The sequence below is a fragment of the Anolis carolinensis genome, chromosome 1, assembly GCF_035594765.1.
Source record: "Anolis carolinensis isolate JA03-04 chromosome 1, rAnoCar3.1.pri, whole genome shotgun sequence".
NCBI classification, from domain to species: Eukaryota; Metazoa; Chordata; class Lepidosauria; order Squamata; family Dactyloidae; genus Anolis; species Anolis carolinensis.
The window spans coordinates 47,464,839-47,491,568 of NC_085841.1; the positions used below are offsets into that span (position 1 = coordinate 47,464,839).

A 26,730-nucleotide genomic window follows, 5' to 3' on the forward strand; every position below is an offset into this window, starting at 1 on the left:
CTTCCAGCATTTCAATGTTGAGACCCTCCCGGAATTGTCCCCTGAGGGCTACATCGTTCCAGCCGGTGTTGTGGGCCAGTACTCGGAACTCGGCTATATACTGAGACATAGGTCTGTCTCCTTGGAAAAGGCGACGGAGTTTGTGACCGGCTGCCTCCAAATTGTCCTCGATTCCCCAAGTCTCCTTGAGGTGGTCCAAGAAGTGTTGCGCTGATCTTAGGTGTGGAGAGGCTTGGTCGTACAGTGCCGTCGCCCAGCTGGCCGCTGGCCCGTCTAGAAGACTGTAAACCCATGCCACTTTGATGTCTTCTTGGGGAAACTCGGCAGCACGGGCCTCTAGATAAGCTTGACATTGGCGACGGAAGACATGAACCTTAGAAGCTTCTCCAGTAAACTTGGTTGGCAACGCCATGGCCGGAAGACGAATTCCGCGTTCCTTCAAACCCCTTATTTCTCCATCCTGTGCATTGAGCTTATCACGGATTCGGTCCACCTCATCCTTGTCGATGGTGTAGGTAATCGGCTGGCCGCTCGGCCCAGGTACGACTCCGGTAGACATTCTGGCCGAGGTTAATTGGTGCTTAGGGTGGCGGAGTCAAACTGTCACGACCCAGGCTGCAGAGCACCAATAACCATACACAGAGGCCAGAATCTATCTAATATCTTTATTGAAGGAATATATAAAGTTAATAAAAACAAGTGTAGAAAATAGTCCAGAATTAGACCTTTCAGGAAAGGTCAGAATTAGTCCAAAAAAGCAATGTCCAATAAGAAATATTAAGGTCCAAAGTTGTAATCCAATAACCGAAACACTCACTTTGCCAAGCAAAGTGAGGGGAGATGACAAGGTCCTTTAGTCCATGAAACTTGAGCGAGGCTAGGAAATAACTTGATACTTGAAACAAGGCTTGAACGTGGAACAAGGTAACTAAGAACAAGAACAAGGTCCGTGGAATAACTTGATAAAATCCGTGGAACAAGGCAAGGATTGATCCTGGGAAACAAGGCAAAGTCCGTAGATAAACAAAGGCTGGGAAGCAAGGCGAAGGCTGGATAGCAAGGCAAGGCTTGAGCAGGAGCGAGGCTTGAATCGGAGCGCGCTGTCCAGACACAACTCGCTCCGTAGGCTGACGAATTGACTCCGCGAAGTTACTACGCGGGTAAAACACCTAAATAGAGTCTAGCTTTCCCGCCGAAGCAGTTCTCTGGGAATCAGAACCGAAAGCTAACTCTGAGACCAGATGTGAGACTCCCCAAAGATTCTCACGAGAAGCAGTCTTAATTGGCCACATTCTTAGCTGCAATCCTCGCACTCCTGCGCGAAGCTGATTCCAAACTTCTCTGTTGTTTACAAAACTCCCGGCGCAAGAACACGGGAGAAGTAGGCTCTGGGCTTGTTTGACATACTTCTGGGAGACAACTTTCTTGCAGGTGCAAGGTTCCCAGATCTGCCTGGGAAAGATCTGGCTGAGAGGAATCCAGTTCAGACTGGGAAGGTAAAAAACCCAAGTTTTCATCTTCATCAGGAATTACAATGTCCTGAGCAGGACTACAAGGCCCATGGGTCATCACACAATGGAAGATTCTTGGTCCTTGGTGTTAGCTAACTGAATGGATGATACTGTGGTTCTTTAGTCATAGGTCTTCGGCAGCAACAGTACTAGCAACATAGGAGGTAAGGCACTGAGGACAGACCTGTTTGACACAGACTTGTCTGGGAACCTTCCAGAAATACCACCGCTTTTTCCCTTAACACATCATGCTAAAGTCAGGGTGTCTGCCTTCATTACAAACTGCTGCCTCAGCCTTCATCTCTTGACCTAGCTCAGGCACAAATGCATTGAGTTGACTTAACTTAAATCCAAGAAGCACCAAATGCCAGCACTCATTTTGAAAACTACATTATGGAGATAAACGGTATTAGTCTTGTCAGTATCAAAATATAAGCAGCTTTGGTCATTTACATGCTTTGTGCTACCTCCTGTCTCTTCCTCCTCTATTTGTGTTGTGGTTTTAACTGTATTGACGGACACAGAATGGTCTTTCTCCATCCATTAATACGCTATCGATCCCCACCCTTCATGATGGAGCTAATGGACACTGATAGCGTATTATTATTTCCATAATCAGCCTCCAGCTGAAGAGAATTTCCCACTGCAAAAACTCTGTCAATATTGTGCCTGGCTGAAGGGGAAGAAGCCTGATTATTTATTTTTGTTTTGTTTTTTTAAAAAATTCAGTGGTGCTTGCAGCCTTCATCCTTGATAGGGTAATGAATGTCACCAGGGGTGTAATGAAAGAGACCTCCTTAGATGTGCAGCCACTAACCTTTCTTAGAAGAAATTAACTATGTCTTTTTAGGCAGATAGAAAAAGTCAGTCTACAGTATAGACAGTGAACAGCTTCAGTGTATTACCCCATTATCCTTGGTGTCTGAGGTCAGTGTGCTGGCTCATGTCAAACTGACAAAGAAAACATCTGAGATCATTTGTGGAAGCAGATTCTACTGAAATCAATGAAATCTCTCCTTGCTGCTTGAGTAAAATATATATATTGAGTATACTGTATATAGTTTTGACTATGGTCATATAAATAGTATATGGTAGTTTGTGGAAATTTGGGGGTTCAGAATAAAAATAATTTTTAATATAGTCATATTTCTTTGAGAGAGCTGTTATCATAGTTAAAGAACCAGTAATACAAAGACTTCAAGCAAATATTAATTTGAGTATCATACCAGATCATCTGGTTTTGGAAGGTTCTGTAGTCCTTTGCAAACCCCCAACAATTTTTTAAAAGAATTACGAGATAATATGATCAATTAAGCTGCACCAAATATTTGCATTTTCTGTTTTGAGGTTTAACTTATCTCAAAGGAAAGAAACACTTTCACAGGGCAGTGAAAAAAAGTATTGCCCCTGCTCACATCCCTCCAAGACTTCACATGTGTGGAGGTTCATTGTTGTTGTAGTGAATTGAGAAATTTGCAAGTATTCTTGCCAAAATGACTGTGTGTGTCACCCAAGGACAATAGAGATAAAGACAGGTAGTTATGGTTCCCTGGTTTGTACCTCTGTTTCTCAAAATGAACCAGCCAGTCAGAAATCATGTAATGTACACAATGATGTCATAGTGGATAATAGCAAGTAAACCATACCTGTGGGATGATGTTGGTGAAGTCAAAAAAAGTCAATGGCTTATTTATTTAGCAAATATTTCCATCTTCTTTTGATGCAGTTCTGCCCAAATGTCCAAAAGTTGATGCAGTTCTGCCAAAATGTCCACCTCCTCTTCCTTTGGATCAGCCCTGGAAATTAGTTTATATTCCACAGATAATGTTGATTCTGCCATTTTTTGAATTTCCCTAGATTATAAGAATGTACCAAGCTGATTTATACAGTTTCAAGTTTACTAGTCCAGAATCAGAGACTGGGAAGGTTACTTTTTTGGGCTATAACTCCAGTATCCACTAGTTATCATGGGGAAAATTTTGCAATTCAATTGCAATTTTGCTCTGCCTAGTATTGTTTATCTGACTGGCAATAGCCATTTAATGGTCTGATCAGGGGCATCCTTAGTTTTGTTACCTGAGATATCTTTTAGCACAAGATGGCTATAGACTGAAAATGATGTTGTGCATGCATATGATACGCTTCACCTCTGAGTTACAGCTATTCCCTTGAGTGACGACTCCTCCTGGAAACAGATGTCCTGTGTCCTAGACTAATGCGCTAAGCACTGACCTTCCCCAGGAAAGCCCTTACAATTTCTGCACTAAGCAGAGTTAAAGTTTTTCTTGTCAGTTGCTAATGGTACCATTTATACAGAATACACAACAGCCAGTTTGAGCTAATGCTGAGGGATGATAACCTAACTAGTTTGGATTTCTTAGGAATTTCTCCAGGGATGTATCCTGCCTTCTGCAATGGGAGAGTACAGTATTCATTTTTCTCACCAGTTGCTTAGCGTGGTTTTCTGGTATCATAAATTAGTAGAATCTACAGTGTAAGACAAACAAGATGTGTTTCATTTATTTAAACCTTTAACTTTAAAGCATTATGATCCCACTTTTCAGTGGCTTCCCCACAGCAAAACTACTATCAAAGTTGCTTACAGATTTCAGTAATAAGACAGCCCATGCTGTCAAGCTTAAAATAGCCTGGAGATAAAATGAAAGGGATTGAAGGACTGAAAGAGTGGGGAGAATTGGCGAGATGGTTGGTTTATATGCTAGACCAGTAGTCACTGAAGCTTCCAGTGCAATAGGACAGTGAATATACTATACGTTTTGGTCTGCAAGCTACTGAATCTATTTTGACCTGTTCTGCTGTTTCCTATTGCTTTATGTTTGTGAGCTCCCTCTTAACCTTTTTCATTTACTCTCAGGTGAAATAATTCCCAAGACCCATTTAGCCTTTCTGGTGGTTGATGAGTGAGCAGGCACTATCACTAGAAACTGGGTGGTGGCAGCTTGAGAACCTGCTTGTGCTCCCCTAACCCTCTTCCACCAGAAAATAAGGATGCTTTGAAATTTGAGCAATCAATCCATTCAAATAAGCTTTATTCAAGTGGCCATTATGTCATGTTTAGATCTTTTATACAGTAAGCCCTTAGAATCTGCAGGTGTTTGGCTCCCGGACCTCCCATGGATACCAAAATACATGGATGCTCAAGTCCCAATAAATACAATGGCAGGGTAAAGTAGTGTGCCTTGTATAAAATGACAAAAGCAAGGTTTGCTTAATTTTGGGGGGATGTTTGAATTAATAGGTGCAGGGTCTGTGAATACAAATGACTGGCCACACCGAGATAGGGAATATTGGACATGGGAATTCAAGTGTTACAATCCTTCCTATTACCAAAATTCTGTGATGAATGTTAGCTGAGGGATTCAGGGATTTGTACTGTGAAAAATAACTTTCACAACTTCTGATATCAGATCAGCGAGTCATGCCACATTATTGACCAAGCCAAAAGTGACAAGATCACCTCTGTTGTTGATTTTATTAATATACTGTCATTCTTCCAGTTGTTCTCAACAGTATTACAGGAACATGGTTCAGGGATCTTTTTGAAAGTGAAAGGAAAAACATCCCATGTGCCACCTTAATATTTCCAAAAAATCCCCAAATCTTCAAAACATGCATAGGGTACTAGTGGAATGCTACCAGATGATGATTTATTACTGCTTTTCTCATGAGATAAACAAGACACCTGAAAGCAGATTAAAATAGCAACTCAGCTAGGGCATGAGGGGGAACAAGTTGATTTAAAACTTAAATGCCACCCCCCCCCCCGCCCCCAGACTTTGGGATTTGCTTATTTCCTGGTGCCAGGTACAAAGCTTGTGGATACTGGCTGCTTCTTGCTTCAGATCAAGGAAGCTGGAGAGCTGACAGACAAGATCTTGAGGGCTTGAGCAGATGGCTCCTCTACAACTGGGATGACGAGCTCAGCCTCTTCTTCCCAGAGCTTACCAGGGTCCTCCTGCTGTTCAAACTTTTGTGGCATTTGGTTTGGGAGGCTTTGTGTTACCTTTCTTACCTACCTTTTTTTCCTTTCAAAGGTTGCCAGTTCAGAAGCTGTGTTTGCACAGCAGCAGCTTTTTGGAATGGGAGAATGGGTAAATTGTTTTGCCAGGTGTTGTACAATTTCTTTCCTCATTTCTATTGGCAGCAGCATTGCTTGTCTGTTTGGCTTATCTATCTCCTTCCTAGGTTTCATATTCTGTTGTTGTTGTTATTGTTGTTGTTGTTGTTGTTGTTGTTGTGCTCTTAATTTCTTTAAAATTTGGATATCAGAAAGATCAACTTTATCTAGTCTGGCATTCTTTTTCTAACAGATTCCAGCCAGATGCCTGCAGAAACTCAGAAGCTGAACTCAAGGGCACCTCTTCCTTTTTTTTCCCTCCTCAACATCTGTGGCACTCAGAAGCACACTTGTTTCTATACTTCTCGTTTTACAAATCAAGCAACAGAAAGGGAGGGAGAGGGTTGATATGCTAACCCAGCAAAAACACCCATGACAGCTGAGTGCAGGACTAAGGCAGATATTTTCTGCCATTCTTAGTTACTGATTGAAGTAGTGTGCCTTTCAGCCAGAACACATGCTTCTTCCCAGAGCAGAAGAACCTGAATATTGCAAAAGGAACATCTGTCAGTACACACATCTGATGACCAGATGTTTTCAGCACAGTCACTGAATTTCATTTTAGCACTGTTCCAGAGGGATTTCATAATGTAAACAAGATCTATCTCAAAAGTGAATATCATGCAGTCTAGAGGTTATTGCACCTAACCGCTTGCAGATATTGGATGCTTTACATGGACATATCCTTTGCTGCTCTCTATGCTTTGGATAAAGATATTAATATCCCATGCAGTGAAACCTATGTACTGGAGAAAAATGTATTTTAAAAAATATTTTAGCCTCAAGCATTTACCAGGCCCATGTTTATGACATAAAAACTTACCTGGATACTGGCAGATGTAAACAACAGTTGGGATAGAAAGGGAAAGAACCAGCTGGGAGTGTATGAAGTGTTTACTTTCTCCAGACCTTATCCTCTGTGTTGTGGTGCTTAGAAATGAAAAATGATGCATTGGGCCTTTCTTATGTGTGACTGCAAGATATGGTTTGTTACTTGTGTGGTTTTCCTCCATACTTTCTGAAATATTCTTAAGAGGCTTTAAAGGTTTACTGACAAAGTTTTCCAAGTGTATTTGCTGATTTGAGGTATATCTACACAGTAGAATTAATGCAGTTTGACTTCTGTAACTGTCATGGTTCAATGCTATGGAATCATCAGAGTTGTAGTTTTACAAGGTCTTTAGCCTCCTCTGCCAAAGAGTGCTGGTACCTCACCAAACTGCATCTTCTGTGATTCCATAGCCTCCCCGATAGATTGTCACCTTGCCGTGGTGAGGGGGCTTGCGTGTTCCGATGAACCTGTGGGCACAACCATTGGAGTGATGCACTCAGCAGGGGAGGTTCCAGACCAAGCACAATCCAAAGACCCAAAGACCTCAACGGCGGAGCAGGCAGAGGATAACATGGTACATGTTACAACGGCTGTGAAGGCGGAAGAAGTCTGCAATAGACTGAGAAGCCACTCTCGTTGTGTTAATCACACCACTGCTGGAACCTCACTCTGTGAAGACTGTGTGTTGACCAGCCATGCACTGACCTCCACACATTAAAAAAAATCACTCACAGGCGTCTTCCAACAAAAATAAAAACAACCCTACAAAAGTCCCATGGCGATCAGCGAGTGGCAGCGGGGGCAGGACTGTGAAATCTGGAAGCCCCTAGTCACAGACTGCCACATGGGCGGTGGATATGGACTCAGTCATTCTACCTCAAGGACCGAGGCAGTTGAGTAGTCCGGCAGCTGTATCCATGACTGAGCAGCCCTTTTTAGGATCCACTCTGCTCACCCCACACGGGGAAGGGGCTAGAAAAGGTGCCCTAAACATAGTCTGCCTCTCCTACCCTGACTGGACTGCCACGTCCAGAGGGGTCACCACTCTGGCCAAAAAGGAGAGATGAACTTTGGAACATGGAATGTATGGACACTGTTGGATAACACTGACAGAGAACGCCCCGAACGCAAGACTGCTATCATTGCAAGGGAGCTGGGACGCTTTAAGATCGACATAGCAGCCCTTCAGGAGACCCAGAGAGCAAGAGAGGGACCGCTGAAGGAAGAAAAGGGAGGCTACACCTTCTTCTGGAAGGGACTGCCTGAAGAAGAGCGAAAAATACATGGAGTTGGATTTGCTATTAGAAATGACCTGGTGAAGCACCTGACTGAAACACCCACTGGCATCAATGAACGACTTTCAACCTTCCGAATTAACCTTGCCAAAAACCAACAGGCAACCATCATATGTGCCTATGCACCAACTCTACATGCTGATGTAGACATCAAGGAAAATTTTTACTGTCAGCTGGACACCATCCTATCAGAGATACCTAAGGAGGACAAAACCATCCTCCTTGGAGACTTTAATGCAAGAATCGGAAGGGACTCCGACCTGTGGCCAGGGATCATAGGAAAAAACGGGGTTGGAAACAGCAACTCGAATGGCATCTTGCTTCTCACCAAATGCGGAGAGCACAACCTTGTCATCACCAACACACTCTTCTGCCAGAAAAACAAGCTCAAGACATCATTGGTCAAAGCATTGGCACCTCTTGGACTATGTTATCACACGTGCCAGAGACCGCCGCGATGTGCTTCTCACAAGAGCCATGACAGGTGCTGATGACTGCTGGACGGACCACAGGTTAATCTGATCCACGATGGCTATCAAGATCGTCCCCAAACGCAGACTCCAAGGAAGAAAAACAAGGCGCAAAATGAACACCCAAGCCCTTCAGGAGCCCTCCAAACGAGCCCTTCTCCAAACAACACTCAAGGATCATCTACCCACAGAACACCCCGAAAATGTTGAGGAACATTGGAACAAACTGAAGACCTCCATCATCACAGCCTGCGAAGAAACCATTGGATACCAAACTAAAAAACTTCAAGACTGGTTTGATGATAACGACAAAGAGATCCAACAGCTAATTGATAACAAAAGGAAAGCCTTCCAAACATGGCAGAGAGACACCAACTGTGCTGCCAAGAAAAAGATCTATGCCAGTACAAAAGCTGAGGTCCAAAGAAGGACCAGAGAACTCAAGAACATCTGGTGGACAAAGAAGGCTGAAGAAATCCAACACCTTACGGATACCCATGACGCTCAGGGATTTTTCAAAGCCACAAAGATCATTTATGGACCAAGAAACCATGGCATACAGCCCCTACGCTCATCAGATGAAACCAAAATTCTGAAGGACAAAACATCAATTGCACTACGTTGGAAAGAGCACTACCAGAACCTGCTGAATCGCAGCTCCAATGTGGCCGAAGAGACCCTTTCACAAATCCCGCAACAACAAACCAGGGATGAGCTTGCAGCACTGCCTAGTTTGGAAGAAGTTAGCAATGCCATCAGCCAACAAAAAAAACAACAAAGCCAGCGGATCTGATGGGATTCCTGCTGAAATCTTCAAAGAGGGTGGACCTGAGCTGATACAACAACTCCACCAGCTCACTGAAAAGGTGTGGATGACCGAGAAAATCCCAGCAGACTTCAAGGATGCCACCATCATCACCCTTTTCAAGAAAGGGGACAGAACAGATTGTGGGAACTATCGTGGTATCTCCCTTCTAACCTCCGCCGGGAAAATCCTCGCAAGAATCCTTGCAAACCACCTTCTCCCTGTCTCAGAAGACACCCTCCCAGAATCCCAGAATGGCTTCCGCCCCTCCAGAGGAACAGTGGACATGATCTTCACTGCACGACAACTCCAAGAAAAATGCAGGGAACAAAACCAACCTCTGTACATGGCATTCATTGACCTTGCAAAGGCATTCGACACAGTGAATCGCAGCGCTCTCTGGACCATCCCCCAAAAAATCGGGTGCCCTGACAAATTTGTGAACATTCTGCGGCTCCTCCATGATGACATGGTGGCAACAGTCTTGGACAGCAACGGCTCCCAAAGTGACCAATTTAAGGTGGAATCAGGTGTCAAGCAGGGATGTGTTATTGCTCCTACCTTATTTTCCATCTTCATCGCTATGATACTTCACCTTGTTGATGGGAAGCTTCCCACCGGAGTGGAAATCATCTATCGGACAGATGGCAAGCTATTTAACCTCAGCAGACTGAAAGCCAAAACCAGGGTCACCACAATATCTGTTATAGTACTCCAATATGCTGTTGACAACGTAGTCTGTGCGCATTCAGAAGAAGACCTACAAGCCACTCTAAACACCTTCACAGAAGCATACGAGAAGCTCGGCCTCTCACTGAACATCGAGAAAACCAAAATGCTCTTCCAACAGGCACCAGCTAATCCCTCTGGAAAGCCAGGTATACAGCTTAATGGTGTAACATTAGAAAATGTTGACCATTTCCACTACCTTGGCAGCCACCTCTCCACACTGAAATACAACACCGCCTGAGCTCTGCGAGTGCAGCATTTTTCCGTATGAAGCAGAGAGTGTTTGATGACTGGGACATCCGTAGAGATACCAAGGTGCTTGTTTATAAAGCCATTGTCCTCCCAACCCTGCTCTATGCCTGCGAAACGTGGACAGTCTACAGACATCACACCAAACTCCTGGAGCGTTTCCATCAGTGTTGCCTCAGAAAAATCCTGCAAATCTCTTGGAAAGACAGGCGGACAAATGTCAGCATGCTGGAAGAAGCAAAGACCACCAGCATAGAAGTGATGCTCCTACGCCATCAACTTCGCTGGACTGGCCACGTTGTCTGAATGCCCGATCATCGTTTCCCAAAGCAGTTACTCTACTCCGAACTCAAGAATGGGAAACGGAATGTTGGTGGGCAGGAAAAGAGACTTAAAGATGGGCTCAAAGCCAACCTTAAAAACTGTGGCATAGACACTGAGAACTGGGAAGCCCTGGCCCTTGAGCGCTCTAATTGGAGGTCAGCTGTGACCAGCAGTGCTGCAGAGTTCGAAGAGGCACGAACAGAGGGCTTAAGGGAGAAACGTGCCAAGAGGAAGGAGCGTCAAGCTAACCCTGACCAGGACCGCCTTCCACCTGGAAACCAATGTCCTCACTGCGGGAGAATAAGCGGGTCTCTTCAGCAACCTAAAAACCCACCCCCAAGACACCAGAGATGGAAGACAATCGTCCTCGAGCTACGAGGGATCGCCTAAGTAAGTAAGTAAGATTCCATAGCATTGAATCATGGTAACTAAAGTTATGTTAAGATGCATTCATTCTACAGCGTAGATGCACCCTTGGAAGCAGACATTTAGTCATCATCTGAGGCCTTCTTCCATGTGTATCTGCCATGCGAGGCAAGAATCACTTTGCCTATGGAATGCCCTCCCACAGAAGCATACACAGTGCCTGCATTGTGAGCACTAGCATGATTGGCTTAAAGGGCCTGGACTTTGGAGTTGGAGGTAGGTACCTTTTACTGTTCTACCTCAAGCAGGAAAATATCTTGGGCTGGTTCTGGCAAGATCAAAAATTCCTGTTTCTTCCATGCTGTAGTTCCAAACTGGCTCGACTCATAGATGGCTATGAAAGGGAAACTACCTGACAGATATGACATTAGTCTGGCCCCGAGAGACTTGGGGGTTACACTTACTAACTCTCAGTTCTTTTTGGAAACAAGCCATGGGACAAATTATATAGGAGATTCCATTATACAGAAAACTATATCCAAGGTACTAAACCACATACCCAAAGGTGACTGATCAATGTCACAATGTGATTATAAGGCCATCTGCCATTTGATATATAGTAAAATTAAAATGAAATAATAAATAATCAGCTTAAAACAAATAGCAGCTCACAGAGAATATGAGTAGCTTAACCGGGAAGGCAGTGATTTAAAAATAAATCTACTCAGTACTGGTCCCAGCAGGGAAGCGACCAGATTTACCAAGTCAAGTTTCATTTCCTGAAAGACATAAAAATGTGATAAAAATATTATTTTTAGGGGAAGGGATTCCTAAAAGAGAGCTAACACCTATGGGCAGGATCCTAGGATTAGGCAATTGAAAATCTACTTAGATTTCTGGAGTTTAACAGACATAAAATGTGCTTTGTTATTCATTACAGGAGACAGACAGGTATTGATGGAGAAAGCATTGCCCAATTTCTGTTTCGTTATGCCTCTGCTAAAGGAACAGAAGACATGTCTGTTGATGATGAACTGGCTATTCCCACTTGGTGTATTTTGTGCTTTCTCTTGCAACAGAACTTAAGAAAGCCTTCAAAATCAAATCTTCATTGCATACATGGACTGGTGTATTTTCTTCTGTCAGTGAGAATCCTTGGTACTTGTACATTATTGCCACATTAAGGATTGCCACATTGTAAGGATTACACAATGTTCTTATTGCTGTAGGGATTATTGGAATATATAATGAAATGGCTTCTAGCCGGTTGGGAGAGAATGAACATAACATACTAAGTTAAGTTATAATCTGCTGTATAAGAATCAAGTAGGATCAGCAAAAAAAAAGTTGCAATATGAATCACATCTGTTTTGGTTTCTAGCTGTCTAGAAATGTTTTGGATCCTTGAGGAGATAGGAATATATATAAAGTGTTATTATTATAGTGTTATTATTCACACTCTCATACACACTCTCTTTTAGGATGCCTACAAGACTATCTTCATCTGTCTTTAATTCTTGTTGCTAATTTGCTGTTATTTGCCATTAAGCCCTGGCACCCTATGAATGAGAAACCTCCAAGAAGCTTGCTTAGACCCAACGAACTCTGAACCATGACTTCTTCAATTGAATCAATCCATGTCGTTCCATTTTCCTGCATTGCCTTTTGCATTGTCTTTTCCAATGAAGTATGTTGTCTCATGATAAGTCCAAAAGTACTTTTCTCTTATATGTGTATGGTGATCTTTCAACTATGTAAGGATCCATACTTGGAGAATGAGATTTCTATTAATATGCAGTTTAGGTTAGAAATCTATGGTCCTCTAGTTGGTACTGGAATATAATTCTTGACCATTGCCAATCAAGCTGGTAGGAACTGGAATCTAACACCCTCTGAAGAGCCCAGAGCTCCTCATCACATTATAGGATGATCTTTGCAGCAGAAACTCCTTAATAATGGACTTCAAGTCCAGTATCTAGGAAATCAAGCATGTGCCGTTAAGATAGCTGTCATGTTATGGTGACCTTCCATGGGATGTTCTTAGGCTAGGTTACTCAAAGGTGGTTTGCCATTTCCTTTCTCTGAAATGTAGCCTACAGCACCTGGCATTTGTTGTGGTCTCGTCTCCCATCCAAGTACTAATCAGGACTGATGAGCCTCTATATGTAAATTACTTAGTTCAGCAGGAAACAGAATAACTACAGTCTACTTTGCATCTTCATTCAATTGGTATTCAAAGCTGGTGGAGTTTTACTTGCTACAAAGGGGAGGAGTGAATGACAGGAGAAGAAATGAAACAGCTGGAAAGTTCTACACCTCTCGTATTTCCTTCTGCATTATGATGCTTAACCATATGTGTCTGGCAGATTTGAACTTCAAGGTAGCAACCTTAGTTGCATTATGTACTCTATGACATGGCACAATATTAACAGTGTACTTAATGGGTGATGGATTTTATCCTACACAACTTTCTTTCCAAACTATTAATCCTATTTAATTTATTCTGGAAAATGGTTGAATTCAAATTATACATTATTGCATGTACTTTAGCCATTATGTTGAACTCAGTGTTTTAATACTGAGTTAAAATTGTTAAAATGTTGCTTTTCTCATTGCTGAAAACCCACTTCTTTCCTCATTGCTGCTTTTTATGAACATGACCATTCTTTTCAGGAGCAGAAGTCCTATAAACCTCACATATTATGGTAATAATAGTATTGTACAGTACATTGCTTAGGGCATAAAGGTATTTTATAGTTCTCAGTTTCTTTCCATTTTAATGTATATATACATCAAATGAAGGGCTTGTTAGAAACCTTACTATAGAGGTCAAGTACACGTGAGGGCCAGGCATATTCAAGGGTGGTATAGCACAAGAAAAATGTTGAAACATTCCAGGATAGTTGGAACTATAAAGTCTTTATTGCATTTTACAACTTTGTATCCACAGTTTTGTAAGTCCAGTACTTCCTCCATCATTTTTAATATTAAGTTTGTCCAACAGAAGTGTTGCCCAGCTGTACTGCTATATGTGACCTCTTGGACTACCACTGCCTTTGATAACAGTATGTAAACTTTCAGTAACAAAATTACTAACCATGACTAACTCATTGGTTACATCACACTACTATCCATACTTTCAGTCTTTAGGTCAAAGCAGAGCCCTAAATGGCTTGTGTACAAACTACTTGAAGCATAACCTCTTTCTCTTGTTACTACCTAGGATTTAGATCTTAAGAGGCTTCCTTCAAGACAACTCTGTCCAATGAAGTACAGCAGGGTAGATATCAGTGAAAAGGCTTTCCCCCCAGTAACTGTACAAGAGTGGAATTCTCTCCTTGATTATTTGGTGTTTGCATTCTGAGTTATACTCCTTCCAAGGGAGACTCAGTTGACCTCCTCTTGGTTTAGTTTTCACTGTCAGGAAAAAACCTTTTTATTTAAACAGATCTTCAACTTCTAACTAGTTGAGGGAGAAAGATTTTTAGATGGGCTGTTCTTTTTATTATTATTTATTTTTCCTCAGTGTGTTTTAAATGGCTCTAATTTTATGTTTGAATTGGCTGGCTACCCTAGGCCCTATATTAGGAGAAGAATGGGATAAAAATTAAATAATAAACCCAATAGTCAATTTGTTTGACTTTGGTTAGTGATCATTTTCATTATTCCAGTGTATAACCATTTAAGATCTTCAGCACTTTCAGTTTGACCATATTAATATTTTGCTATGGTTGGCTTTATTTATAAAATGATCCATCTGCCTGCCTGCTGTGGTTGTTTGTAAAAACTGATTGTTTTTATTTGTTACCTATCTAGAACATGTTAGCTGATGGTGTGGCAGTGCATTCATTTAGTTGCCACTTTGAGGCAGACCACTGACAAAAACTGCCACCTCACATCAGCCTCAGTCAGAAGCAAATGTGCTTCTCCAGATGTAAGGAAGACATCTGGAGAACTGCCTAAGGCAGTGGTTCTCAACCTGTGGGTCCCCAGATGTTTTAGTCTTCAACATCCAGAAATCCTAACAGCTGGTAAACTGTAGGCCAAAATACCTGGGGACCCACACGTTGAGAACCACTGGCCTAAGGGAACATGCAATCTTCTGCCAACAAAGTCTTAATCCAGAGAAGGGAACCTCTAGCAGAAAGGGGAACCTTAAACTATGAGTTGGGACCCTAAATGGGGGTCACCATGACAGTATTTTGGAGTCATCTTCCTCTCTTTCTTCTGCATGTACACATGTCTCTCACACACCTCTCTCTGCTTTCCCTTTTCTCTTCCCCTCTTTCTCTCCCTGTTTTCTGTTCTTCCTCACACACGTTTATTTCTGCTTTCCCTCTTTCTTTCTATCCCACACGCATGCTGTCTCTGTTGGATTATGGTTGTATGTGTATGAAATGTAAATCAAGTGTTTTCTGCTGTTGAGCAAGAGTGTATTTTTCAGTAATGAAACAGTTAACAGCAGGCTAGTTTTGACTGACAGCCTGTTGTGATTGCTATGACCTATCAGGCATGACTTCCGGCCTTTGGGGGTCGGAACTTCCTCTGGACTGAGGAATGTGTCTGTGGAGTTCGGCTTGAGCATTCTCTGGAGATGGACTATGAATGCTATGCTCTGAAGCCGGGAAATGTAACTGTAAATATGTAAATAAAGTTTAACAACAGTTGGATTTACAACTGAACCTCCGGCTGCTGGAATTCTGTTGGCCAGTGCTGTTTCTCCGCAAGAGAAGTCAGCCTGCGGAAGAAGGGGGCGGTGAGACCAGAATGATGTTTTGGAATCCACTCTGCTACCCATCATCCCCCCAACAGTCTCTCTGCCTTCCTTCCTCTCTCTCCCATGCATACGTGTCTCTCTCTCCCTTTCTCCCTTCCTGTACATACTTGTAGTCACATAAACATTTCTTGGGTAAAAAAGGGTTGTGAATCAAAAAAGCTTAAGAAGCTCTGCTCTAACCTGAAGTACAAAGGCAACTTACATGTGTTGCCCATCTAGCCTATAAAGTTATTTTGTGCTTATAGGGACTGGAGGGAAGAGAGCATATGTACTCAGAATGAGTCATAGTTTCACCTACCTTCATTTGACAAAATGTATCCTCTAGGTATTTTCTAAGTTCTCCAAGTGGTTCTATGTTATGCTTCCACTGCAAATTACCATAGAGTTGCCCTGGCTAATTCCTAAAAAAATATACTGTAGCTCTATGAATTTTCTATATCCTCTAGCGTGACTCTATGGTAACTTCCAGCAGTAGTAGTTAATTTCAGTGGGGTTTTCAATTGCCCATGTTTTCCTGTTTCCACTGTAAGTTCAGGAACTGTGTTCAAATTTCAGTATCCCATGTAGCAGTAAGTTGAGCACTGTAGGCAGAAAAGGTGTTCCATTGATATGAGCTGGGCTTTGTGCATGGGAATGCGATTTTATTGGGACTTACTCTTGAGTAGATATGCACTGAGCTGAGCTGTTTTATAAACTTGCTGATAAATTGCCCACATTAGTAAGAATAGCATCTAGTCTACCTGCTTTCTTTTGGCTTGCTTATGTGCCCTTTGCCTTGCTCACTGCTGGGATATGCCCTACAAAGCCCTCTCAGATTGAAATTTGGCTTTTAGACGTTGCTTGTCTTCAAATCCCAAATGATTCTTAAGTGCTCCAAATGAATGAGAGGTGCTATCTCCCTCCTGTTTTGTAAAAATTACTTTAAAACCCAAGATCTAGATGGAAAGATAAATATTTATGAACCAATATAAGAGGGGAGAACTAGAAAACAAGCAGTTATTTTGAAAATAAAAAACAAACATTGGTATCATATTCTAAGTGGTTACAGCCAAACTTTGTGCCTTGTAAATGTGCTGGAGCATTTGGCCAACATGCCCAATTTATCTGGGCAGTTTGAATCCGGGAAGTGGGGTGAACTCCCACTGTTAGCCCCAGCTTCTGTTAACCTAGCAGTTTGAAAACATGCAAATGTAAGTACAGTGGAGTCTCACTTATCCAAGCTTCACTTATCCAAGCTTCTGTATTATCCAAGGCAGTTTGCCTTTTAGTAGTCATTGTTTTTGTAGTAAATGTTGCAATGTTTTGGCGCTAAATTCGTAAATACAGTAATTACTACATAACATTACTGTGTATTGAACTGCTTTTTCTGTCAATTTCTTGTAAAACATGATGTTTTGGTGCTTAATCTGTAAAATCATAATGTAATTTTATGTTTAATAGGCTTTTTTCTTAATCCCTCCTTATTATCCAAGATTTTTGCTTATCTAAGGTTCTGCCGGCCCGTTTAGATAAGTGAGACTCTACTGTATATCAATACATACCACTCCGGCAGAAGGGTAATGGCACTCCATGCAGTCATTCTGGCCACATGACCTTGGAGTTGTCTATGGACAACATTGGCTCTTCGGCTTAGAAATGGAGATGAGTATCAACCCCCAGCGTAAGACATGACTAGACTTAATGTCAGAGGAAAACCTTTACCTTTACTACAGTACATAGAGGACATCTTTCTCAAACAGAACCCTTGGCTTTTAGAGAAATTATTATGTGTCAGAAGACTACATAGAGCTCAGTCCCTTTTTGTTATAACTTGTCTGGGAGCATCCAGACATTCCTGAACCATTCCTTACCAATCTCTAAAGTTGCGGGTGGGCTGAGAGACATATTTAGCACCTTATAAAGTTGGAAGTGCTAATTAAAAGCAATGTACTAATTGAAAAAGAATGAGATAATTAACTAGAAGGCTCTGGTTTTCTGTTTAGTGAAGCAGAAAAGATGTATGGTAGACTATGCAGCTCCCTAGTGTCTTTCCATGTTGTCTTCTTAAAGAAAAACGCTACGTAGTGACAGGTCTGAGGAAGAATTTGTCTATAAAGGGTCCAGCCAGAACATTTTTCTCAGCTCTTAGGATATGAACAGATGGTTGCCCAAAGCATAGTTTATGAGTTTAACTAATTTCTGACTTATTGTGACCCTAAGGCAAACCTATAACAGGGTTTTCTTGGTAAGATTTGTTTGGGGGGGGGGGTTGCCATTGACCTCCTCTGAGGCTGAGAGAGTGTAAGTTGCCCAAGGTTATTGTGTATGTGCCTTCATCAGGGCCGTAGCCAGAAAAAAAATTCAGGAGGGGTTTTGAAAATTTTGGGGGGGGGGGTGAACCCTTGACACACACACACACACACACCCGGCTACAGACCTGTCAATATCTGCTTGAGATAGTGCCTGGAGGGACTCTTAATTTTTTGCGTCTCATAGACTTAGCATGGGGATTTGGTTAACCAGTTAAAATTCATGAGTAAACCAGGTTTTTTTTAACCTGAAAAATTGGGGGGGGGGGGTTGAACCCCTAACCCTAACCCCCCCCCCCCCCCCCCCCCAGCTACAGACCTGGCCTTCATGTTGCCTATCTTGTTGCAACCACATAGTTTCCATTTGTTTTCCTTTGGCTAGGCATCCACAGAGGTGGTTTTAAAAGCCGGTTCCTTTGTCTGAAATGAAGCCTACAGCATTTGGTATTTGTTAGCAGTCTCTCATCCTTCAGAGGGTTGTGGGTTTCAGTGAGTTTCCCTTGTTCTGTTCACCCATAGAAGTCACTACTGGATTGACAAGATTTCTATTTGCAGTGTGGACACAGTGTAGAGAAAGAAGAGTTATATTTCAAAATAATAATTGAGTAGGAATCTGAGCTTTAGATAAAAGTAAATACTGCTTCTTGAAGGAGGATTAAATGTATCCATATGTCATTGCATAATAGTTGCCACTGCATAATAGTTGCACCTTTATTTTGGGGTGCCAAAAATTGAATTTTTGTTTTCCTTGCACAATAGTCACACCCCTATTTGGGGCAGATTTTTCCTTCCTTCTTTTTCTATGGGCAAAGCAGTTTAAAACTGAATAATAGAGATCTCTGAAGCTCCAATCTTCTCTCCTCCTGCCTCCCTTCTTCTTGCAAGGCAAGGCAGTTTACAAAACCTGGAATTGATTTTTTTGGAGAAAGGAGGAATGAGGGAAGATCTGAATTCCAGAGACCTCCATTTCAAGTTTTTAAAACTGCATTGCCTTTGAGGAAGGAGAAAGGAGAGAAGAGTGGAGCTTCTGAGACCTCCCATTTTATAGTTTTTAAACTGCCTTGCCATCAGGGATGGATGGATGGAAGGAAGGGAAAATCAGTCCTAAATGGCTCTGCAGCTTAAACAGAAACTTAGCTGTTCAACTGAAGCTGGATCATCCCTCCTCCTCCTCCTTCCCTTTCAGAGGTAAAGCATTTTATTTGTTTGTTGGTTTGTTTGTTTTTAAAAACTCCAGAAACCAGAGAATCAAAGACAAGTTTTTTTCTTGTGTAATAGTTGCACCCCCTTTTTTGATGGAAAAGGGATGGAGAGAAGTGTGATTATTGTGCAATGAAATACAGTAACTGTAGAAATTGTCTCTTGTTTTCAGAGGGAAAACGGAGGCACCAGCAACTAGATTGATTGAAGAGAACAAAAATGGAATTAGCAAGAACTTACCTCCTACTGCAAATCCAAAGGGTATAAGGCCAGGAGGAGAAGTAGACGGAATCTGTGTTGCCACTTCAGGAACCAGAACCATTTGAAGCCAATTTCAATTAAGTTGTTCTGGGCTCCTTCTACATTACACAGTTGTAACACTATGTTTCCATTTTATTTGCAATACGAATATCTAGTGGTATCCTGGCCTTTGTACTTTGATCTTGTGCCAGAGCTCTCTGACTGAGATTCTAAATTTCTCTCTCCAAGGGGAAATTCCAAGACTCCTTAGCCTTTAAAGTGTAATCATACACTCTAATTGTGCAGTATGTTCTTAAAAGATTCTTGAAAGCCAGGTGTTACTCTATATTCCATGAGATGTAATAAATAATGGTTAAAGTATTTCTGTATGTGTGATGAGTCTTAATGACAGAGAAGACCAAAACTGAGCATGCAATGGGATATTATTTTCAGGTAATTCAGATTTTTATGCTAAACATCTAGTCAGGAAACACAGATCTTGGGCAGGGTATATTTGTTGAAAAATAACAGACATATAGTAAATGAAGGAAATGTTGACATAATAACATGTCCTGAGATTCAAGTCAGAAACAAGTAGAATTTTCTACAATCAAAGGGAAAGGATTAACAAAAAGATTGTACCATGAGACAATTTATTACCCAGAGGGGGATTAATCCTCCCACAGCGACCAATTTTTCTTTAATATTACACACACACCAACATAAAATACTCTGTACCAAAAAAAACATGCATGGCATATATAAAAACCCTTTCATATTAAAAGATTCAAAGACACCATTCTCCATTAGAATAATTACTGTTATCAACAGTATTAACTTGATTCATAAATCATCCATTCATTAATTTTTAGTTCACAGCAGTCAATTTAAAGGCCAGGTGTACAAATCACTTTTGAGAGGGAAAATTCTTTTCATGTTGGAATTGCTAGGTAAACTCTTGTCTCTCCCTCCCTCCCCCTCCCCCCCTCTCTCTATATATAGGTAGCCTCCACCCCTTCCTTTACTCTCTCTATCCCCTTTTATCTCTCTGGCCTGATGATACATTGAACTCAATGCAAATGGTGTCCCTACAATTTCTGTGTACACAGGGAGATTTGGGAAGAGGAGAATAGGGAAGTGGTTCTCAGCTTTTGGTCCTCCAGATGTTTTGGATGTCAACTCCCAGAAATCTCAGCTATCTTACCAGCTGTGTTGTCGAAGGCTTTCATGGCCGGATCTCAGGGTTGTTGTATGTCTTTCGGGCTGTGTGGCCATGTTCCAGAAGTATTCTCTCCTGACGTTTCGCCCACATCTATGGCAGGCATCTTCAGAGGTTGTGAGGTATGGAGTGTTGGTTCCCATCTACTGTTTTGATTTTAGAGTTTTTTAATACTGGTAGCCAGATTTTGTTCGTTTTCATGGTTTCTTCCTTTCTGTTGAAGTTGTCCACACAAGCATGTGAGGGCAGAGGACAGCTAATGACTGAACAAAGGATGCCCCTAGGCAAGAGACAAAACCTTTTCAATGCTAATTAGGGTGATTAACTGAAACAATAATACTGGCTTCCCAGTGACAAAGGACTCTTGCCACACCCTGGACTCTTTCCTTTCCTTACTTAGTTTATCCATACCTCACAACCTCTGAGGATGCCTGCCATAGATGTGGGCGAAACGTCAGGAGAGAATACTTCTGGAACATGGCCACACAGCCCGAAAGACAAACAACAACCCTATCTTACCAGCTGTTAGGAATTGTGGGAGATGAAGTCCAAAACATCTGTAGGACCAAAGACTGAGAACCACTGGAATAAGGAATATTTCACCAAATGTATCCAGAGAAAGAGCTCCTGCTCTAGAAATTAGGACACTAGCAATGGATTCACATTGCAGTAAAAGAGATTAGGAAGAACTTCTTGATGTTAAGAGCTGTTTGACAGTGAAATACCACCTCAGAAAGTGGTAGTCTCTTTCTCTGGAGCTTTTTAACAAAGGGTAATTGGCCATTTTTGGGAATGTTTTAATTGTGTATTCCTGCATGGCAGGGGGTTGGACTGGATTGCTACGTATCAGACTCAACAGATATCTATGCAACTAGTATTAATACAAAGTTGTCCTGTCACTGTGTTCTTAATTGTAATAATATGACATTCAAAATAGAATAATATACATACTCTGAGTATTATTTGTAAATCAAGAATATGGGAATTGTGCAGATACTTTTAGACATGATTTATGCAGATATAACAAACATTAGGTTCATCTTTGAGTACTTTCCAAAAAATGTTTGTTATATCTGCATAAATCATGCCTAAATGTATCTGCTCATTTCTCATATTTTTGACCTACAAATAATACTCAGTTTATGTATATTATTATATTTTGAATTTCATATTATTACAATTAAGAACACAGTGACAGGACAACTTTGTATTAATACTGGTTGGACTGGATTGCCCTTGTGGTCTCTTCTCGGAAAAAGGAACCTACCTCAACTTTGTGATTCAAGACAACTTAAAATGTATTTTACTTTACATTTTTTATTATAGTAGTATGGGCAAAATACTGTGTTTTGTGGCACCACCAACAAGTCATGGAGCTAGTAAAAAAAAAAGAATCAAGATGGCCCAAAGCAAGAACATTAGGTCATACATTATCTAAACAAAAAAATTAGGGGCCTTTCTATTTGCATAGTTCTTTTGTGTTGGCCACTTTAAATCACTTTCTCTGAGGGATGTTACATTTGTATATGAATGCTTGTCAAACAGGCCTCATGGAGGCACCAAAACAAAATGTATCATGAATCTGACATTTTTATGACTAAAAATGCCAGATTCATAAGCTAATGGCTGCCTATGACTGGTTCTCTACAAATTTGCCCATAGGATCTAAGCAGGGAAGCAGCGGAGAATATATGAAATGAAATTTGTTGGATATTGGCACAGAAGTATCCTTTTAATTAGTTAACCAAGAAAGAATGAAAGAGGTAGGATACCTTGGCAGGGAAATTATGGAACTATTCAACAGTATCAGCCTTGTGGTTCTATGCTTGTGTGTTTATGCCTTGTGGTTTATTCTCACAAGCTCTAAATCTCTATTTCTAGGTTTATATAAATGTTTCATCCTCCCAATACAGGCATACTTAGTAAACATTAATCCCTTGTCCTCTTGGGAAGGGCAGGCCTCCCATCTGCTCAGCTGTATCTACAGAGCTTTGCACTTTGTCTTGGGCATGTTTGTTTTTTAATGACAGCGGAGCTTCTTGTGAGCAGAATAGCAGGAGGTCTCTACAGATGTTGAATTCAAGGAACGGAGGGGGACTAGATGAGCTCCAGCATATTTGCTGTAAAGGCATTCTAGTAAACAGAGTGAATCTATTAATCCACAATTGTTTGGATAGTACTTGTGGAATAATCCTACCAATAAATCATCAGTCAGCTGGAAAGAGAAACAGGAGGAGAAAAGGGAGCCTTCTGTGTAACAATTGCTTTGCCAAGGTGTTACACAGAGAATGTTTATTCATGCATTTCCATGAGTTAGAACTAGTTAACTATTTCTTAAAATGCAATACCAGCCTAATTTCACTTGTCAAATCACAGAAATCAAGGTGTATAGTTATGCACCCACTGTTTTGTTTCCTAAAGATGTTGCTAATGGTTTCTGTATGATAAATGTATGGATCACTTACATGTCTATCTGGAGATAGAAATCTCTCCCCTAAAAGGCCTTCCAGTCAGTGGGTGCATATGCTGTGGCTGCTTCCACTTATCTTCCTGTATTGATTTCATGATGGTTGCTATTGTATATTACTTAGGATATTCTGCAGTTAACCCCTTTTCAATCCATTAATGCAGCAGTTCTCAACCTGTGGGTCCTCAGATGTTTTGGCCTTCAACTCCCAAAAATCCTAACAGCTGGCAAACTGGCTAGGATTTCTGGGAGTTCTAGACCTAAACACCTGGGGACCCACAGGTTGAGAACCACTCCTTTTTAATGTGTTTGTTCTTGCTTATGCAGTGTTGACATTTTGGGTCTCCTTCTGGAGAGAAGAAAATGGGGTATACATAAACATAAACATAATAGTAGTAGTACAGTGCTCCCTTGCTAATTCGCGGTTCGGGTTCCACGGATTCCCATCCGGCCCGCCCTCCCCTCACAGGCACAAAAGGACACAGTTTGAGGCACGTGACCCGGCCCGTGCTTCCTCAGCCGCCTGCAGGCAGCGCCAGTAGGCCCTGCCTGCGCCTCATCACCTCAGGAACAGCAAGAAATACAGTACAGTACGTTAAAAGAGGAAAAGAGGGAGGGAAGAGGCATGGGGGCTATATTTATTAAAATAAATAGAGTGCCGCTACTTCATGGTTTTTCACTTTTTGTGGACAGGCCTGGAACCTAACTGCCGCGAAAAGTGAGGGCAGACTGTAGTAGTAATAAAAATTCAGATTTCCTCAAAGTTCCCCCTAGTTTCCACCTTGCCTTTTTACATTCTACCCACCCCTTACTTTAATTGATCAAACTCTTTCAGGGGGCTTCTTTGAAATGATTAATCCCAAATTTTCTTAGTTGACAAGAATGTGGGCAGGGAGAGATTTTATAACTTGGCCATACAGGAGATTCCAGGTTAGATGTTTTGTCTGTTTAAATGGTTTAATATACTATTCCTTGGGCAACTACTTTTACTTCCTGAAATCTTATGCAAATATTGCATGTGTTATGTGAAACACAGATGGCAACAAATGAATTATGATTTAACCAAAAGATTTTGAAAAATGAATTACTACAAACATCACTTTATTTCATTAGCATACAATGCAAGGTTAATTTTTTAATAAAAATTATTTTTAAAAGGATGCTTACAGATAACAATGGGTTGACATCTGAAGTTTTAAATTGAATGAACTTAGGTTCCTTGACTCCTAAATGCAAAACTTGATCTTTGCCATTAACATCTGTTGACTGGCAAAAGGAAACCTGTAGGTGCAAAATATGTTCTATGTGTGGTCAGAGTAATTCAGAACTCTGGTTTTGGTCATTTACCACTAAGATAAGACACAATTCCTTACTAACCATTGCTACCACTCCTTATTAACATTTAACAAACAAAGCATTTGAAGGATAAATGAACAGTGTACGTGTTGACAAGGGTGGGAGGAAGTGGAAAGAAGAGAAGACAAGTGCAGATCAATGAGAAGGGTCTTGCTTGTGAATATTTGTAGTTTATTTGTAATTGAAACCCTGCCCCTCTGTGGACATGTATTCAGTTGCACTGCTGGAAAGTGCAGCAGTCTCTCAACATTTCAAATGTTCCACTGTCAATATGTTGGTGGAACATTGGCTTTCCAAATGGATTAGACTTCAGTTCTCAGAAGTCCCAAGATATTACATAAAAGGTAAAGTAAATGGGCACTGGAGACACAGACATTAGCTCATCTGATTCTTTTTTTTTTTCCTGCAGCACCTGCTCAGGCTCAGATCATCCATGCTGGACAAGCATGTGTTGTAAAGGAAGATAACATCAGTGAACGAGTGTACACCATTCGAGAAGGGGACACCCTTGTTTTGCAGTGTTTGGTAACGGGGCATCCACGGCCACAGGTAAGCTTTGTGCCCACCTATCATCCCTTCATTGTTTATGTATTACTTTGCCAAATACTCTCCTGCATGTCCATAATGATCATCTTGAGTGAAAAAGATGCGGTGTTGATGGATTTTTTAATAGTTGATGTCCAGATTAATCTGAATACTTTTCTCAATACACTGATATGCTGACCACTTTCAGTAATGTGCCTTTCCATCTACAGAACAGGAAAAGAAAAACAGTGAAAAGCTGGGACTCACTTTTACTTATTTTACTTATTTATTGTAGTATTCATTTTTGCTATTCTGACCACCTGAATTTGGAATTTTCTGATTAAGATAGTTTACTAGGCTAAACCTCATCAGCACATTTCCCAGAGTGACCATCACACAGCTGCCAGTGGAGGTTGACTTTGAAGTGTTACTGACCTTTCCTAGAGTCCCATGGTACAAGGGTGAGAGACGTTCCTAACACAACAGATGATGTGTGCAGAGATAAAACTCCTCATTTAGGAACACAATTGCTTAAAAGCCAAGTGGTGAGTGACTAAATGGCCCCAGGAAAGCATGAAAAGATGTGGACAGAGCCCTCCAGAGAATACAGCACTTTAAGAGCAGGAGTGTCAGCACTCTTCCTTCCTGCTCTCCTCAGAGACTTTTCTGTGGTCTCACTAGACATAGAAGCAAAATAATAATGATAGTAATTATTATTATTTATTTTCCACCTCTCCTTTCAGCTCTATCTTTGTCTAGCTTGGGATGGCTACACAGTCAATAATACCTACAAGAAGAATTTAAGACAATTCAGTATTAGAAGTCATGTTAACATTAATGTTAAGATAGAAACAAAGTTAAGAAAAGCAGTTCATCTAGCAAGAATACCCATTCCCACCCTATTGAAATATGCTGACTATAGGGTAACCCACTAGGCAAGGTGAAATGGCAGTCTCATAGATCAGGGATTAGGTAGACAGTATTAATGGACAGAGCTGTGAATGCCAGATGGCCTGGACACCCTTCCCAAAGTATCTGCTGCTTTCAGGATGTCATGACTAATTCTGAATTTGTATTTGTCCCTCACAGAACAACATTCTTGGGCTTGCCCTATATTAGTGGTTACCAAACTTTGTTCCTTCAAATGTTTGGAACTTCATCCCCCAGAATTCCTGATTCTTCACCAAGATGGCTAGGGCTTCTTGGAGTTGAAATCCAGAATACACCGAGACCCTGAGTTTGGGGACTTCTGACCTATATGGTGTTTTTTAGATGATTCTTTCAAGTTCCTTATTAATGTGGGATAAATAACCACGTTCATATTCTGTTTGAGTATATTATAAAAAAAACCCAAACCTAATGTAAGCTTGCTACTTTTTAAATGCATTTGATTATGTACATGGCAGCATTTATTACATAGCTTCATGATTTGTTTCCCTTGTATAGCCAACATTATAAAAACATTATTCAAAAATTGACAGATTTTCCATTCCCTTATTCCTTCCCCAAAAATATTTATGAAAGGCTTTTCAAATTTCTATGTTACTGTCAATATCTTTATATCTTCCAGGTTATTTAACTTGAAACTTCACACTTGGCAATATTTTTCACAATTATAAACTTCTTTGTTGATCATTAGCACTGAAAGAAAGGTTAACTGAAATCAATGGGAATAAGTTCCAATTAAAATATGGGTACAATTATAGAGAACATTTGTTTTTCTTCTTTTTGAAGTAGTAGTAGTAGATCTAAGAAAGCATTATCAGCATTTAAAAACACAATTTCTAGAATTCATTGGAAAAAGTGATGCCAAGTAAATATTTCAAAATTATGTATCACCTACTTGGAAATGAAAAGTTGAAACATTTGACTAACAGCTGATAATATCATTGTACCTTTGTATTTTGAACACCTTTAGGAAGACTGAAAATAGTTGTGT

At 41.0% G+C, this 26,730-nt stretch overlaps 1 protein-coding gene across 3 annotated transcripts in view; it reads left to right on the forward strand.

Moving 5' to 3' along the window:
* mdga1 (MAM domain containing glycosylphosphatidylinositol anchor 1) overlaps positions 1-26,730 on the forward strand; it is a 380,665-nt gene that overhangs the window by 95,448 nt on the left and 258,487 nt on the right. For 2 of the 3 annotated variants that reach the window (XM_008125164.3, XM_062973681.1), the window contains one exon: positions 24,676-24,815. In XM_008125164.3, the coding sequence (XP_008123371.1) occupies positions 24,676-24,815 (140 nt within the window). Of the gene's footprint in view, positions 1-18,706; positions 18,973-24,675; positions 24,816-26,730 lie in introns of those variants that run through there. The other variant, XM_016990606.2, reaches the window with a different exon arrangement.